This window comes from Telmatherina bonti (genome assembly GCF_933228915.1).
Source record: "Telmatherina bonti genome assembly, chromosome: 22".
Classification (NCBI taxonomy): Eukaryota; Metazoa; Chordata; class Actinopteri; order Atheriniformes; family Telmatherinidae; genus Telmatherina; species Telmatherina bonti.
The window spans coordinates 10,853,510-10,871,366 of record NC_136631.1 but is presented as its reverse complement, the minus strand read 5'-3'; the positions used below and the strand labels follow the sequence as shown (position 1 = coordinate 10,871,366).

General features: G+C 42.7%; 1 protein-coding gene across 1 annotated transcript in view; it reads right to left on the bottom strand.

The window, feature by feature from the left end:
* kiaa1109 (KIAA1109) overlaps window positions 1-17,316 on the bottom strand; it is a gene marked incomplete at its 5' end in the record, with an annotated part of 74,668 nt that extends 57,352 nt beyond the window's left edge. Inside the window, 19 exons of the mRNA XM_079262349.1 lie at window positions 1,784-2,275; window positions 2,417-2,657; window positions 2,981-3,231; window positions 3,884-4,221; window positions 4,341-4,460; window positions 5,057-5,185; window positions 5,406-5,582; window positions 6,141-6,278; window positions 7,430-7,648; window positions 7,753-7,985; window positions 8,099-8,205; window positions 11,749-11,930; window positions 12,204-12,301; window positions 13,187-13,342; window positions 13,518-13,635; window positions 13,774-13,865; window positions 16,536-16,614; window positions 17,030-17,186; window positions 17,309-17,316. Of these exons, the coding sequence (XP_079118475.1) occupies window positions 1,784-2,275; window positions 2,417-2,657; window positions 2,981-3,231; window positions 3,884-4,221; window positions 4,341-4,460; window positions 5,057-5,185; window positions 5,406-5,582; window positions 6,141-6,278; window positions 7,430-7,648; window positions 7,753-7,985; window positions 8,099-8,205; window positions 11,749-11,930; window positions 12,204-12,301; window positions 13,187-13,342; window positions 13,518-13,635; window positions 13,774-13,865; window positions 16,536-16,614; window positions 17,030-17,186; window positions 17,309-17,316 (3,335 nt within the window). The remainder of the gene's footprint in view (window positions 1-1,783; window positions 2,276-2,416; window positions 2,658-2,980; window positions 3,232-3,883; window positions 4,222-4,340; window positions 4,461-5,056; window positions 5,186-5,405; window positions 5,583-6,140; window positions 6,279-7,429; window positions 7,649-7,752; window positions 7,986-8,098; window positions 8,206-11,748; window positions 11,931-12,203; window positions 12,302-13,186; window positions 13,343-13,517; window positions 13,636-13,773; window positions 13,866-16,535; window positions 16,615-17,029; window positions 17,187-17,308) is intronic.
* Between the last annotated feature and the right edge of the window lie 541 nt (window positions 17,317-17,857).

The window sequence follows — 17,857 nt, the reverse complement described above, 5'->3', positions numbered from 1 at the left end:
ATTTATTTATTTTAAACTTAGGTAGATTGTTTTTATATATATATATATATATATATATATATATATATATATATATATATATATATATATATATATATATATATATATATATATATATATATATTTGCACCCAACAGATATATAATCAACCAGCCAGAGAAGGCGTTTTGACTGATAGATCACTGGTTTTGCTCATGTCAAGATGTTGTTGCTATTTTCTTTAGACTTTGTATCACCATGGCCCGCATCTTCATTATTTCTCCTGCAGCTAGCTGCTAAAGCGCATCCTCCAACGGTCCCTCGGACATGTTAAAGTCCGTCCTGAAGCGGATGTGGTCCCGCTTCAGCTCCTGGATTAAACTTCCCAGGAGTTCTCCTCTCTTTTCCAGAATAGGATGTACTCAGTGCGCTCTTTAGCGCAGCATCAGAACACTGCTGTCATGGTTTGATGTGGATTTCACCTTGCGAGTTTGTTTTGTAATTTTCAGAATAATTCACAATTTCGCATCTTTGGTGTGCATGGACAGAAACTTAATAATTATTTGCACTTTTGTGTCATTTATTCCCATTGGTCCCTGTGTAGAGGTCTTTATCTGTCAGCAGTGAAACAAGACTGAGGATGTCATTTATGCAACAAAAACCAAAATAAAGCGGAAGAGAATATAGTCCAATTTAAAGACCGAATGTGCCAGAAATGTCTTCAGTTAAATGAAATAGTTTTTTTTAGAAACACAGAAAAAAAGATTAAAAGGAAGCACTTGGCTTTAAACAGTGATATTAAAAACCAAATCAAGCCAGTGCTTTGGACAAGAATTCTTGCTGTAATCCTTTTCATGTTTTATATAAAGCACTTGGAGTTGTCTTGTAAATAAAACGTGCAATCTGCCCGTCTGCAGCTTTTTCCTCCTGACGTCAGCTTCATGTTGTCGTATGAAACTTCTTAATCAACCTAAATTGAATATTTGTTTTGGTTCAAGCCGGATCAATCAGGGAGTGTGCCAAAATCAATGCAAAACCAATTTATGATGGTGGGAAAATGACGAGGAAGCTGTACGTCGCGAGTGAAATCCAATTTGCCCGACATTCCAGCAGTAAGTGGCAACCTGCAGATCAAACATCTCATTTGGTTCAGCGCCGCCAGATCACGCCCGTGCACGCATGTATGATCCAATCAAAGAAACAAATCAAAGCCATGAGGCATTTAGCCTCGGAGAAAGTTATTTTTGACAATGAAATTTGTGATTTGTTGAGCACGGTGTTCCATCTTCCAGCCACTTGTGTGGTTGATCATTTGGCAGAAACCTCCCTCCTTTCTGGGAGGTTTCTGCTGCATTTGCTCCAACTCCTGCAAACGCTAAATCTAAAGTCACAACAAACATCCTTATCTGAAAGTCATTTGACTGCATTAATGTAATGTAGTAAATTGTAAAATTTTAAAACTTGATGACACCAATTTCTGCGCTCATCACAATCTTAACGCATCAATAATTTACTCTTCAGAATGGTTTCTTAATATTTTTCTAAGGGGTCACGCTTTGGGAAATCTGGCGAGGTCAGAATTTGATAGATCATTAATTTTGCTCGGCAGATCATTAATTCATCTGCGGTTCCAGATGAAAAATAGCGAGACTCTTTTGATGTTGCTGTGGGGAGTCTTGAATCTACTATCACTTCAATCGCATCTCAGCCTTGTACTTTACAATCCACTCCTGCTCCTCTCAGAACTTTGAACTCTGAGAACTTTTCGAAGCAACAAACATCCATTTCGTCAACCATTTCTGACCTGTAGTTCTCCATGTGATACGGAGGCTGCTGCGGCTGCTGCATCTGCTGCCTCCTCTTCTTCTTGCGGCCCGGGTACGTCCCCGGGCCCTCGTCGGCGCTGCTTATCGGCTCGAAATCTTCAGCCGCGGAGAAGTAGGCCTCGCTGTCGGCCACCGACATGCTGGAGTCGGCTGAGCGGTACTGATGGAAAGTGTTGGAGTCTGCCGAAGGCGTGAAGGGAAAGGAGCCGTAGCTTCTCCGCTGACGGGGAGAGTCCAGGACGTTCTCGTCGCTGCGGGAAACCTCGCTGCTGAACTGCACGCCTCCGGCGAGCACCGGCGGAGGTTTGTCGGTGAAAACTGCGGCTGACAGGCTCTTGGTGCTGCCCAGCCGACCGGAGTGAACGGATGACTGGCGTTTCAGCGGGGAGCAGAGGGGTGAGCGCACCGACGAGCGATCCTGGGAGCTGTTGGGTGAGACCGGAGACGCCTCAGGCACCTCCCCCAGGGCTCTACAAGGTAACAAAGCATGCAACACACAAATCACTAAAAGGTTTGCGCTCATTTAAAAAGCAGGATTACAACCAGCTAGTCAGAAAATCCTAATTGCATTCTGATTATATATCATGACGGCGTTTCTGCTCATGACTCACTCAGCGGGGCTTTTTCCATTCATGGGGAGCAGGCGATCCTCGTGGCTAGGCGAGGGGGAATCTCTCTCTCCGGCCAGTAAGGGTAAGGCTGCACTAGAGGTGCTGTTTTCTTCTGAGGAAGAGGCAGAGCTGTGGGAGCGCTGGGGCACCTGGAGGCTGAGGTGTTGCTGGCCACGCCTTTCAGGCAGCTCCGGAGGCAAACAAGGTGAATGTGTCTCTGTCTTCAGTCCTACGACCCTCCCTGAGGTTACATGGACACAACATACAGGCCTGATTTTGGCATTTTCTAAATGATCATAAACTCCTGCTTAGGATGAATCTGATGAAAATGGCAGATAAAGACAACTAAATGTTTCTCATGATGCTTGTTTTGTTTTATAAGAGTCTCGGTGCGTAACTGCCCTCTTATTGCCCTAAAACAAGTCATTAGCTTTTATTGCATTTGTTGTTTTTCGAATGAACTTCAACATTGTAGATTCTTCATTTGCTCTGTGAAAACTTCCAGAGGAAAATGAATCCCACTGTTCATGGGGGAGTGGAGAGAACACGTATGTAAATCCATACCATCTACTTTTGGAGTTTCCTTGGTCATGATCCACTCTCCAGGTTGCAGCAGCGACTGGCCGTAGCACATGTCTGACTCATTGCTGGAAGAGGAGAATGCAGCTGAGGAGGAGGGTGTCAGCTCCTCCAGCTTGAAGAAGTCCAGGGCCATGTTGGTACCTCCGAAGAACCTGCAGCCTCCCAGGCAGCCGCACCGGTTCCTGCTTCGCTTGTTGCGAATGCTAGCCTCTTCAGGCCACAGGAACCAAAGTCTGCAAGGGGAGGGAAGGCAGAGGGAATGAATAAGAGTTCGGCACTGCAGCAGACACTCGAGTCATAAACACAAACACTTCACCTTTCCTTTCATCTCACATCAAACTAGCAATAGGAAGCATCTTTTCCATTTGCAAGCAGCCGTTATTATAGACCAGGGGTGTCAAACTCCAGTCCTCGAGGGCCGGTATCCTGCAGGTTTTTGTTGTTTCCCTCTACCAACGCAGCTGATTCGAATCAAATGCATCCAGCAGCTTCTTGTCAACCTGTTTTTAAGTTTTGGTCAACAAAAACCTTCAAGATACCGGCCCTCGAGGACTGGAGTTAGACACCTGTGTTATAGACCATGATGACAGAAAATGCCAGAAATGGAATTGCCTTAATTTGCTTAAAAATATCTGCAGTGCATCATGGGCTGAACAAGTTGCTGGCTGCATCCGTGACTCACACTACAGATGTGTGAGTGACTCAAAGGATGATTCAGCTCTTCTCTGAACAAATTTCTGCATTTACACTTCTTTTCAATGCATTTGATCATCAGTGGTGTCCATTATTTTAATTCAGTTGAGCTACAGTTTAGTCAAATTCAGCAATCAGTCGCTTCAACAAGGAACATTCCAGTGCTAAAGAGCCATTTTCTGTGTTTTCTACCTTTTGGTCTGAGCATCGTGCAGCTCCAAAAAGTGCCTCTGGACTTCACATTTGGCTGAGTGGTCAGCAGCCAGGGCAATGTCTGCTGTGATGAGGTTCAGGTTGACTGAACCGGCCTCCAGCCAGACAGAGCGCCGCAGCAAAGGGGGCTGACCGAGACCCAGCGGCTGACCCGGACCTTGACCTTGCCCGGCCAGCAGCAACCTGGCCGCCTCGCTGTGTTGCTGCTGCTGCTGCTCGATGTACTGACGGATGTTTACGTCCTGGACCACAGCGCTGATGCCCTCTCCCACTGCCTGGTTGTGCAGGTTACAGTTGGCTACACGGATAACGCCCGTCTGCAGAAAGTTGTTTGTTTTTTTTTTAAAAAGAATTGTGAAAAATAAAATATTGTCACAAATAAGTCAAACTTTGATGAAAAAAATGATCCTTTCTTCACATTTCGGTGCCTTTATACCTTAATATTAGCAGCGCAGCCATGTTCCACGATAAAGAGGTCGACTCCATCCATGGCCAGCCGGGTCATGGTGTACTTCAGCTCCTCGGATGTGCGACAGTGACCTGGCAGGCAGCTCAGCTGAAAGACAAAAGCGCCGTTAAGAAGCTGTTCTGTGATGCTCTGAGGGAAAGCTCCTGTTTAGTCCCAGACTTCGTTTCATGCTTTGCTGCGGTGCCCGCGGCTACAGCTGCTCAGCCGTCAGACACTAATGAGGGCTCGCTGGTGGAGCTTTTAAAAATATCCTTGTTAGTTTCCACCTACGAGGCAGACATCCTGAGAGAAAGACCTGTTTGTCTGAAGATTAATGCAGATTTCACCAGCCGTACATCAGCTACGTATAGCTGCTGTATGTGCAGAAATACGTGTTCAAGGCTCAAACTACAGAACAAAAAGTCTCTTTTCTGAGTCATCCTTCATTAGAGCAGAGTTTTTATCGGTTTCTGTTCGTTATCTGATCTTAGTTTAACATCTGATTTCACACAGGACAGATCTGACCAGCATCCAGATCGCACAAAAATAGCCTCCGGCCATAATGATCTCATTTAGCGGCTTCCAGAGCGAGATGCCGACACATGGCCGGTAACTAGCGCAAGCCAAAGCCTGACAGCTACATGAGAGAAAGTCAAAGTGAGGGAAGAAATGCGGCGTTTCCTTGTTTTATCGCCAGTTTGTACCTTGGCATCACAGATGCGACGATCGACTCCATGCTGGCAGATGACAGAAGGTTTGGGTTGTTCGAGCTGGAACTCCCGAGACACAACGTGGAAAAGGAAAGTCTCGCCCCACTCGATCATGCTGGCCACCTTATAGATACAAACACAGTTTCACTCACACTTTTGGTAAAAAAAAAAAAAATAAAAAAAAAAAGCTACACAAGACTGTTTCACCAGATTTATTTCACCTTTTTTTTTTTAATTGGATGACGTGAAAAGCTGTAATGTATTCATGATTTTTCTCCTTCATGCTCTTTTAACTTAACTTTAACTTAATGAATAAATAAAAAAAAAAAAGGCACCCACAAACCTGAGGTACAGTGACCCTCCCAGTGAGCCCCCCGGCTTGCATGTCAATGAGCCAGGCGTACTCCAGCGTGTCACTACCCAGAGGAAGACCCTGAGCGGAGAACATGGCATGCGCCCTCATCTGAAGGCCAGACAGACTCAGGTGTCCGTCCCTCAACACTCCATCCACCGTGGGACGCTGAAAGTGGAATTAGGAATTAAAATTAAAAAAAAAAAAACAAAAAAAAAAAACAAGTGCAGGCTTCTTCTCTCTTATATCTGATTTTCCAGCTGGAGGAGGAGAATGGAGAACGCACACACTCTGTCAGGGATTAGGGGACGTTTTCCGCTCTGCAACAACTGAAATTCGTCTCATCAGTTTAAAAAAAAAAAAAAAAAAAAAAAAAAAAAAAAAAAATTTTTTTGCTTATTCCAAAAAGTAGCTGCTGCAAGCATTTTTCTCACTATGCAAAACTTGCAGCACTTTTTATTCAGGATGTTTTCTTCGGACTGAATCATCGTTTTGTTTGTGTATTTACTGTCGAGTCTGTTGATACGATCCACACAGCATGCATTATTCATCGTCTTCCACGTCTTGCTGGTGCTTTACCAGCATACAACAGACACCGACAAGTCTTCCTGATCAAAACCGTGTCATTGTTCTCGGGAATGAGAAGTAAAAATATACATTTTTAATGTAAAAACTGAACTATGATAAGTAGTGACGGATGCTAAAGAGGGAAGATGTGTATCCTACCTGGTAGTTGTCGCTGATAAAGATGTGCACTGGAGACAAGAGCATCTGGAGCTTCGTTTCCTTGTAACCCTTTTTCATTTCAAAGCACAGCCGCTCCAGGAAGCCAGAGGGACCCTCAGGACCTTCGTTGCTGCAGTGCTGGAGGCCACAGAGAAAGACTTAGTCATTATAGTAAATATACAGCTCTGAAAAAACTAGAAGACAACTGCAAAAATATCAGTTTCACAAGTTTTGGCTTTTATAAATGCAAACATTGTTGAGCTGAACGGCTTGCATAATTTTGCCTTGACTGTTGATTTTATGTCTCTTAATTTCTAAATCAAACTATCCTTCTTTCTTTATTTTTTCAATCCTTTCTTGTCCCGTATCATGACAGCAGAACGATGCTCCGGCTGCCATGGTGAACTGAACAAATGTGCTTTGCAAAGAGAAGCTTTATGGACTGAAGGCTCCTTATAAAACTAAGAATTATTCTTCATCTTTCATTTACATAATAATGCTGGATCTGACAGTGAGAACGAAAACAAAAGTGATTCTAAACATAGTGAACATGCACTGCGATTGCACAGTCAAAGAGAAAAAAACACAATGGGCATCGTTCACCGGCATATTACCAATTTCTTTAAGTTGGACTTAAAGAATATTTCACAGTAAAAATTATTCGTATCTTTCTTCTCAGACGGGAAAATGTAAATTTCTTTCTAAATTGAAAAGATGTGCCAGGTGGCTCTACTTTAAATAATATCCAAAGAATGTCCATGACAGGTCACAAGACTGACAGGTCATGTTCAGGCGGACACATACAGCAACAGGACGCGAGGAAAAATAACAAACATAATGCAAAAAGAAAGAAGGAAAACAAATTATAAAGATGTGAACTGAAACCCATTTTTCCTCATTTTTAAAGTGAGATATTTAGTCATAAACAAACATGGTGAGATTTGAATAATGTAGAAGAGCAGTTAACTCCTCCCATCATGGTCAGTGAGCCTGCAGTCTGGTCCCATTTCCCCCACACTGGACCCATTGAACCCACATGCTGCGATTTGTCAAAGCTGCATTAAAGTTTGCTGATTGGATAAACTTGCAAAGATGTGCAGAATTTGCAGACACTGTCTGAATTTGCATCAAAGTTTGCAAATTCCTGGAGGGACTGAACAAAGGTCATGTAGTTACAACCCAGCTCTCTGCTTTTAGCCGTTTTATTTCCCATTTTCACACCACTGATGCTTCTATCTTTCTCATTTTAAACTAAATTACCAAACTAATTTACAGGAAATGCATCTTACAATGGGCAGCCGGCCGTGGACTTTGTAGAGGTTGATGAGCACCGTGATGTCCCAGGGTCGCAGGTCTAACGGGTGGATGTTTGAGCTTTCTTTCTGTTCACTGTCTTCCATCCCCAGCGGAGACCAGCCCAGGCCCGAGGAGGTGGACGTAGACAACACCGGGCTGGACACTGCTTCCTCGAAGTCTGTGTACATGTCATCCTCTCCAAAATAATTTTCCTGTTAGAAGAAAAAAAAAAAAAAAAAAAAGAGGAAATGGGGTTGAGAAAAATCTTTCCCGGGCTGAGAAGCTTCTGACTGGAAGAGCAAGAAGATCTCAGCACCTTGATGGAGATCAGGGCTCGCAGCAAAGGCCCGTAGAGAAGGATTTGAGAATCTGGGGACATTTCCATCTCCACATGAAGCCTGTCAGGAGGCAGCTCCGAGGGGTCAGTCGGAGCCCGGCTGTTGGCAGCTGAAGCAGACGTGGAGGTATAGCGGGGTGGGGCGTTGTGGGGTGCTGAGGCGTGCTCTGGGGGTCGCAAAGCTGACAACATGGACTCCTCCATCTCAGACACTGCTGGGTTTCAAAGAAAATAACAAAAAAAAAGATGGGTAAGATGATGAAACAATGGTGTTTAACTCTCCGACTATCTGTAGATCACAAGAAGACCAAAACGATGAGCTTACGTGACTGTTTGAGTTGCTCATCAGCCTTCTGGGGATAAATGGGATGCCAGGTGTAGTCGATGATAAGAAGGAAGTTTGGCACGCTCCAGCAATCCACCCAGCCGGCGCTGATGTAAGGAGGAGGAAGACGCACACTCAGCACACAGTCATAATGGTGTATCATCATTTTAAGTGGGTTTTCCACCTCATCATTTGCTTTATGGCCCGTTCAGATGGAGGACATCCAGTAGAGCCAATGGACGGCAAACAGGTCACACCTGATTTCTCTGCAGCACAGAGAGCGCTGCTTCACAAGGTATTCGATCCTAAACTCCCAGGAGGTAAGAGGGTCTCTCACAGTAATACATGAGGACTCTGGTTTGGGGCTTTATACATAACAAATGACCTAAATGTTCAGTCATAATGCGCTGCATTTACAATTTATTCCTTTTCTATTTCAGCCGATGTAGCAGTAGTGAGATGGAGATAATGTAAAGAGAGAGCTGGATAAAACTCACAAATATTTCAGTTATTTCCACAAGTACCAACAACTTCTCTCGAGGTCTTTAACTGCAAATATTCAACCACATTTTTACGAGCATGTATTAATAATAACCGAGCATCAAATAATCGCTGGCAACACATTCTGAATTTGAGCGAAATGAAGAGGAAAAGCTTCATAAAAGGGGAAGTTATTTGTCATTTTTCTGGAGTAAAGTGTCAACGGCGCTAATTCCACTCATGTAAAATTAATAGTGACATTAAATGAAAAGAAAATGACAAGCAAAGTGGGAACTGTCATTATTAGTGGGGAAATCAATCAAAGATTCTTTGATAGCAACAGCTTTAATTGAAATCATTAAGAGCTGGCGAGATCTGGGTAATCTCATATGGAAAAAGGTCATTGCGGTCTGGTGGGTTGTTACATGCAAGCAGCAACCTCCGGCGGTTAAAAGTGAAGCCTATGCGGAAGTGCATAAAACTGCAGTTCCCCCCTCATCCACTAGGGGCTGCAAAACACAGCAAATCTCCATAGACTCCCATGTTAAAAAGACCAACTTAAACAAAAGTGAATTTTTTTCCTAACTCGCCCGTTTAAAAGTAAATTAATCTCGAAGTTTGGCGTATTTAGGGGCGTGTCCTTTTGATTGACAGGTACCAATCTCCGGCTTCAAGTCAGAAGAACGTAGAACAACCGCAGCTTTTAACCGGTTAACAATGTGACTTAGCTTTAGCCCGCTTTCCTCCGTTAGCTGGTTAGCTCCAGTTATCTCCCGTTATCTCCAGGTTTGCTAGGTTAGCTCTTAGCTACAGAAAGCTCGGAGTTCGCTTGATGTCAATCATCCACCACGAGGCTCACAGCCCCCCTCTCACCTCCACGTCTTTGGCCATATTTGTGTTTTCTGGGCGGGACGACGCGCATGCCCTTGCCAAGATGGCGATGGTAGGAACCGCCCACCAAGCTTCAATTCAGCTCTTCAGAAACCTATGGGTGACTTCACGGAGGCTCCGTCCATCTCTTTATATACAGCCTATGGTTACATGAAAGGCAAGAAACGCAGCCCCTGTTTGAAATAAAGGCGACAAAAACTGACTAAATCTGGTGAGGTTGGACATCACAAACTGGGAGTAAAATGACTGTATGACTGGAAAGGTGCAGTAGACCAGCTCCAAACTCACAGGCAGGCAGGTTCATCGAGAATTAAAATGGAGTGCAGCTCAGTCATGTTACATGTATACAGAAAAATCTTGTGGTTTCTGAGACCAGATTCCTGAACCAAGTTTAAGTCAAATATTACAATTAGGGTTTTAAAAAAAAAACTTCAAGTGATTAATGTTGATTTTTTTCTTCAGAAAAGAATAATTATTCATCTTGTATTATCAAGATGCCACCATTTAAAGACGCATTACGTAACTTTCTGACCTTAAAACTCAGCATTGGAGACTTTTTTGATGACGCAGCGACATCTATCATGTGCATTTTTACAGCCGCTGCTGCTCAGCAACATCCCGAGGAGGAGAATACACACTGGACAACCTTATCATCCAGGATGCTGCGTAATGTTGCAGCAGAGTTTCACTTCATGCTAGAAAACACACTGGTTGCTCTGAACATGCAATGTCGCTGATTCAGGTCAGGTAGGATACCAGATGGATGCAGATTTCACCGTCGATAAGGGGCGAATGATTGGGGAAAAAATGGCAAAAGTTCTATAGTGGGTCTTTTAAGGGTGGGAAATTAAATCGAAAAAAAATCCAATATTGGTTCTTTTCACAATTTCAAAAAAGTTTTTTTGCTAAAAAGTTTTTTTTTTTTTTTCAAATAAATACAAATAATCCATTATAATTTTTTTTTACATTATTGATGTTTTTACTTGTCTTCTTGGGCATTAAAGCAGCAGAACGATGGTCTGGCTACTGGGTTGTTCTTTCCTCAGTGAAATTAAAAAGTTTTAGACATTTTTTTGTTTTGCAGTCTACAAAAATCCACAAGAATCACAATTTAAATCCAATCCTAAAGAATTCAGGATTGAATCGGGACGAGCGCATTTCGCCATAGCGCCTTTAATTTAAAATATATGTCGTTGTTGATCTTGCTTATAGTTTTTAAGTGGTAAATAAACACCTCACTTCTGAGCTTCAACATATTTTCACACATTAACACCTTTTTTATTTTTTTTTTTGAGTGTTGATGGATGGTCGCTGGTGTGTGGCATGTTGCAGTAGCAAAGCAAGAAGCAGCTCTAATGTGATGCCCCGAGCTGGGAAAAAAAACTTGCAAAGTGCGGTTTCTTCACCTCAGGATGCTACAGGGCAACAACCCCTCCAGGAATGTACATAATGAATGTCAGTGTGCCATCAAAAATGAGTCAGAAGCACAGAGTTTTACAGTCAGAAAATCATGTAGTGGCGCTTTAACAGCTAAAAAGAGATGTGCATCAGAATCATACACCTGTAAAACTTTGCCTCAAATATTCCACTGTTCAATTTGATAGATTGCTATAAAGATATCTATATAAAACTACTTCAGCTAGAATTCATCCCAAAAGAAGCAGCATTTGATGGAAACAAAGCCATTCCAGTTGTTGTTGCAGTCTACCTCACAGAGGAGAATAAAAGGAGTTAAATAAATACCAACAAATCCCTGAACTGTTGTCTGCAGATCACAGAAAAGTGGGAAAGATCCTTGTTTCTGCAACAGAGCAATCATCCAAAGCAATACACTCCTAAAAGGAACCATGAGGAAATACAACCTGAAGTTTCTGGAGCAGCTCTCATCTTTGCAACATCTTTGCAAGGCATCATTAAATATCTCCAAACACAAAGTGATCTACTACAAATAGTGAGTGAAAAGCTGCACAAAATATTTGGCATTAATGCCACAAATACTGTATAAAGATAATTAAACATTTAAAAATACTTGAGTAACTTATCAGAACCCGTTTGTGAATGAAACCCACTTAAAACGAGCATATTATATCTCGCTTAAAGCCAACAGAGGCAAGCTGGAGGTTCGTTTAGTCAGAACAACCACGCTCTCCCTTGGCGACATTTCTTATCTACTTCAGCAGCGGTGTGTGTGTGCTGTAACGATGACTCATCCTGATCGTTCCCAACACACTCACATTTTGCCCACAACAAGAGAGAAATAGCTTGAAGGTTTGTCTCACTCTGCGTGGGTGATGTTCCTCCAGCGGGACTTGGGTTTTGGAGGCGGAGCTCCATGACTCTCCCCTGACATGAACATGTCAGGGGGCAGCTTGATGTTCTGGTAGTCTTTGGCCAGGGTGAGGAGGGGGTAGCGGCTCAGGTGGCACTCTGGCACTGACAGTCGCATGTCTGTATCTTCAGCCTGAGGAAGGAAGAAAAGCAAAAAAGAAAAAAATCATAAAACACCAAAGAACCCACTCGAGTTCATCGATGGTGTCAAAGCGTTAATAGTTGTGGGCGCGCGGCAAATACAGCTGCATCTGAAAAGTCTAGATAAAAGGTGCTAAAGCAGGAATATTCAGCGGGAGCAGTCGCACCTCTGCAGATGTATCTCCCAAACAAGAAAAACTAATTGAAAAACAACACTTTTTTCTATTTTTGGAACAAAAACAAATCCACTTAAGGCTGGTCTTACCTTCAGGCTGAAGCGGGTATGGCAGGTGGTTGGAACAAACTCATTGAAAGGCAGAGTGAAGTCAATATTGAGCGTCTCGCCACAGGCTGCCAGGTACACTATAGGCAATCAATAAAGTAATTGATTAGTCTGCCTGTTTGAGGATAAAGACGTCGATACATAATGTACAATATATCACTTCATAGAATTAAAGTATCCTGTCACGGACACTCGCTTCCAGAGTTAAAGAGGCATTAAAGTATTGAGCCATTTCATGGCAGCTAAAGCTGAACACACACAGAACAAGAGGTTTAGCTGAAACATAGTAAAACTACAATACTACTTTGTTACTCTTACTTTAAACAATCAAGTCTTTTGTTTTTTTTCACCGTGTAATTTTACTGTCTATAATGGAGGTTACTTATTTTAAACTGTAAAACATCGTATAAAAACTTTTATTTTCATTGTAACGTTTAAAAATGTTTTTTGGTTTCGTTTTACCTTTAAATAGAATTTTTTTAAAATGTGCCACTAAGTTTTAAAGAACCAGTTTCAGGCACTAAAACTGCCACTGAATCAGCGATGTCACATGAATGAGCAAAGACCAGGCACATAACTCGGACACCGGTTTGCACACCAAACAGCTAGGAGTAAGTTATATTTTTTAATTAAAATTAAAATAGAAATGTTATAAATAAATAAAATAAATAAATAAATAAATAATCATAATTTAAAAAATTCAGATAAAACAAAATATACATTTAAAAAAAAAAAAAAAAAAAAGGTAAAAAATATGCGTATTAATGTAAAAATTTACTTTAAAAAATTCAGCTAAGGAAAATTAAACAAGTTTATGATTAAGCCTAAAAGCTTGGGAACCTGCTTTGTTGTTAAGCTTATTATTTATGTATTGATAAGTGCAGGAAACTATGGATTCCATTGACATGCATAACTTCATCACTGTGTACAACAATTGGTAGATATTGGTAAGTTGGTAGTTTTACCATTCTCTTGCTGCTTGGTGGAACAGTCGATCCAGTTGTGCTGGTTTGCCGCCCAGATCATCTCAAACTGGTGGAACAGGATCTTAAACTTCCATGAATAGGGCACAAAGGAGTAGATATCAGGGGCGCTGTCACTCGCCCAGTCCTTAATCAAATCTACAGAGAAGGAAGAAACAGTAGCTCTTTTAGATTCAAATATTTCATTCTTTAAATCTTTTAAATGCTAATTAATAACTTAGAACTTATCTTTACATGAACACATAATGATTGTTGTCCAAAAAACAGAATGTCATTCCCTTTATTTGTTTTTTTTTTTATTTTCTTCACTCACCGGTGAAGAAGTTTTTCTGGGCATAAATGAAATGATAGGTGGCTTTGTACACCTCAATCTCACACTGCCATGACTGCGGCATGTTCCACACCCGGGGATAGCTTGCTATCACATGGAACTGAAAATAAGAAACACAAAGGCAGGAGGATTTTTTTTTTTTTTTTTTTTTTTTACAACTCAAAGAGATAAGAGACAACTCTTATCGCTGTTCCAAACAGCAGCCAATAGGCTTCCTCTACACATAGCTGCTACTCACAGCCAACATCTCAGCCTCTAGAAGAGTCCTGTACTGCATGCTGCTGGTGGTGTCCACGTGAAGCAGCTGACCTTTGATGGTGGGAGAGTAGCCTGAGGGCAGAAACAGGAAGAGTAGAAAAAAAAAATGCTCTAAACTAAGATGTACAACCTATCTCTTGAAAATAATGTCATTTTAGCAGCAAGATGTGAAAATCTGCTTACATAAACTGCAGATGTGGGGACAGTGCAGAACAATGACTGACGTGGTATTATCCACTCAAAGTGATAAATGTGTCGACAGGATCAAGTAAAGTGATCAAGAAAGAAAAATACACTTCTGATCTACAGAGACGCGGTGCTAGAACTGTGGCCGCCAACGTGTTTCGCTGTAGCTAATTCTTTTTATAGCTTTCTGAGGCATAGCGTAGAGAGAAATGATAAAAACTATGAGCAAATACAGTATATATGGGTTCTCACGTTAGGTGTTTGAATTGAGCATGGTGCTGCTGTAAACAGAAAAAGCTGCCAAGTGGGTTTCAGGGAGGGGCGAAATGATTACTGCCTCGCAAGATGGGCTGATTTTATGTCCTGAGGCCCTCAGTGGCTGGGTCAGAGACGAGAGGATTGGCTCAAGCTGGCTGTATGAAACGTGTGTGGAGCAAAGGGTGGGGATGTGGACACACTATTAAGTCGGCGGCTTGAGAGAAAAGCTCAGTAAGGGGCATAAAGAGCTAAACTGGGAATAAAAACTTGTGTTCAAAGTGCCAAAAGAGAACTAGCTGGTACTTTGTAAACCGACTAGTCTCAAGACTCACAATGCTCCTGTGCGGACAGGAAACATTGTCAGATGTTTTACTTTCAGCAAGGTCATAAATAAACTTAGTAAGAGAGAAACAGCTGCAATTTAGTCACCTTTTCATGGTACTAAAGATTTTATTTACAGATAAATTACAGTCTTTTTCAGGCCAAAAGGCGCACTAGATTATAAGGCGCAGCCTCAGTTACGGAGTCTCTTTCTGTGCTCAAGTCATACATAAGGCGCAGCATATTTTTTGGGTGCATGCTGAAACAAAGTAACGAAAGCAAAACAGTGAGTTTGGTTGAAATTTATTCACTTACACTGTATCTGAATTGAACAGCTGGACAATTTCGCCATCAAGCATACCGGGTTGCAACAACATTGTCGGAGTCTCGGGGTCTTCTTCAAGAGTGAGGGAAGGATGGAGCGTGAGATCGACAGACGGATCGGTGCGGCGTCTGCAGTAATGCGGACTCTGTGCTGGTCTGTCGTGGTGAAGAAGGAGCTGAGCCAGAAGGCGAAGCTCTTGATTTACCAGTTAATCTACGTTCCTACCCTCACCTATGGTCATAAGCTGTGGGTCGTGACCGAAAGAACGAGATCTCGTATACAGGCGGCTGAAATGAGTTTCCTCCGAGGGTGGCCGGGCTCTCCCTTAAAGATAGGGTGAGGAGCCCGGTCATCCAGGAGGAGATCAGAGTAGAGCCGCTGCTCCTCCGCATCGAGAGGAACCAGTTGAGGTGGCTCGGGCATCTGGTCAGGATGCCTCCTGGACCTCCCTGGTGAGGTGTTCCAGGCACGTCCCTCTGGGAGGAGGAGACCCCAGGGAAGACCCAGGACACGCTGGGGGGATTATATCTCTCGGCTGGCCTGGGAACGCCTCGGGATCCCCCCCGCAGAGTTTTCAAATGTGGCTGGGGAGAGGGAAGTCTGAGCTTCCCTGCTTAGGCTGCTGCCCCCACGACCCCACCCTGGATAAGCGGCAGAAAATGGATGGATGGATGGATGGATGGAAGTCGGCCAACATTGCCTCCCAGTCTTTGTAAAGGTGTGTTCGCGTCTCATCCTTTGTTCCCATGACACTCGACACTTCACTTTAAACACCCCGTTTACACCGATGTCCAGCCACTGGAGTTATTTTGTTATTCCTGCCGGAATGATGGCATGCTCCAAATTCATTTGCCTCACTTGATTTTTCACTGTAGAACTCCGTGCACACATAAGGCACACCAGGTTTAAAAGCACGGCAACAACTTTTTAGAAAATGAAAGGCTTTTAAGTGCGCCTCATGGTGCAGAAAATACGGTAAATATATTAAATGTCCAGTCCTGGAGGCCCAGGATCCTGCAGGTTTTTGTTGTCTCCATGCTCCAACACATCTGACCGAAATGAATGAACAGGTTGACAAAAAGCTGTTGGGTCCATTTGATCTGAATTGGGCGGTATCAACAGGGAAACAAAAACTCTAGGACTGGAGTTTGACGCCCCTGATGGAGAGTGAGAAAAATGTGTCAAAACAATAAAAGTCTAAATCTAACGGGGCCACTTTGAAGAATCAGTCCCTGCACCTTCTAAAGCACAGGTGTCAAACTCCAGTCCTCGAGGGCCGGTATCCTGCAGGTTTTTGTTGTTTCCATGCTCCAACCCACCTGACCAAAACTTGAAAACAGGTTGACAAGAAGCTGCTGGCTGCATTTGATTCAAATCAGCTGTGTTGGTAGAGGGAAAACACAAAAACCTGCAGGATACCGGCCCTCGAGGACTGGAGTTTGACACCCCTGTTCTAAAGTCTCAAGATACGTGTTCATCATGACATTTGTTTAAGCCACTGACGGCGGAGTCAGTGTAAAAGATTAATGCCAGATGATGAGATACTTTACACTCACAAGATTTGAACTTGAGCCAGAGAGACATTTGCAGATCTGAGAGCTGACATTTCAGTCCACTCATATTCCTCCAGCGAAACACACTATCGCTCTTACCGTTCTCTCCAACAGTCATGGGGATGTTGACTTCCAGGTAAGAGCCTGCACCTACATTCACATGGATGGCATTGGTTTCCTGGTGATGGGGGGCATGGGGGGGGGGGAGGGAGAAGCAAACAGAAAAATGACTCAAGTGATCTGATTGCGAGCGACTGCTTTACAACCTAAAATGAAAGATTCACCTAATCTGAGCGAAAAATATGTTCAAAAGAAAAAACAAACTGACAACTCCATCTGACTCGAGCCATTTTATGCTTTTACTCAGTATGCATGCGTGTTGTTACTTAGTATGCAGCTCACATACTTAGTTTGAAAAGCCCCTGCACTGCTCTGGGAGGAAAATTTGAAAAAGCATAAAACATGAACCGATATCAGTAAGTAAAGCATGGAGAGGCATAAAGACAAAGATGGGGGAGGCACTGCAGGGATATGAAGAAAGATCAAAATAAGGCTTGAAAGCAAATGAGCAGTGAGGAGAAAGAAAGAGTCACCCTGTTTTTGGTGAAAAGAAGATCGATGGTGGCGTCAGCGATGATGTTCATGCGGAGCTCGAAAGCCTGGATCTGCCGGGGTTTTCCTGGCTGGGCCACCTCAGTCACTTTCATGTCCTGGAAGTCAGCTGGCAGGAAGAACTTCCACAGACAGTCCCTGAGAAAGAAAAGATATTTACACATCTGCATTTCACATTAGAGCAAATCTCCAGCTTTTTTACACACAAGACATGCAACATTTTTCAGTTTGGTAAATCGACTTCTTCATTCGTTCGTCACCCTTGCATTATTCTTCCTCACCTTTCATTCAGCTTATAAAAAGAGCCACATGCACAATTTGCACAAGCCTTGACAGCACATTAAATGACATGTCATATAATTAGGTCATACCATCACATTATAGTGCGAGAACCATTTCATGTTAAACTTCCTAACTGTGCAGACTGTGCATGGAAGCAGATCAACCTACTGAACAGTCACTGTAACGTCACAACACTACGATAAACAGAGCTGCTCCAACAAGAGAAGTCTTCCTGCAGTTACGGTTATCTTTTTCCCATGAAAACTTTCATCACGCCAACAGTATTTTCTTAAAACACTGGTGGATGGATGGTAAAAATATAGACACAGCAAGTAGAAAACTTCAAAGGTTTCTTCTCTTTTTTTTAGGACTGTGACGATATGCTTTGTCCTGATTCTATTTGATTCTGATTTTTTTGGGCGCCGATTCGATTTAAATTACGATTTTCAATAAAGTGCTGATTTTCGTAAACTGAAAAAAAAAAAAAAAAAAAAAAAGCATACATTTTTTTGTTCGTCACATACATA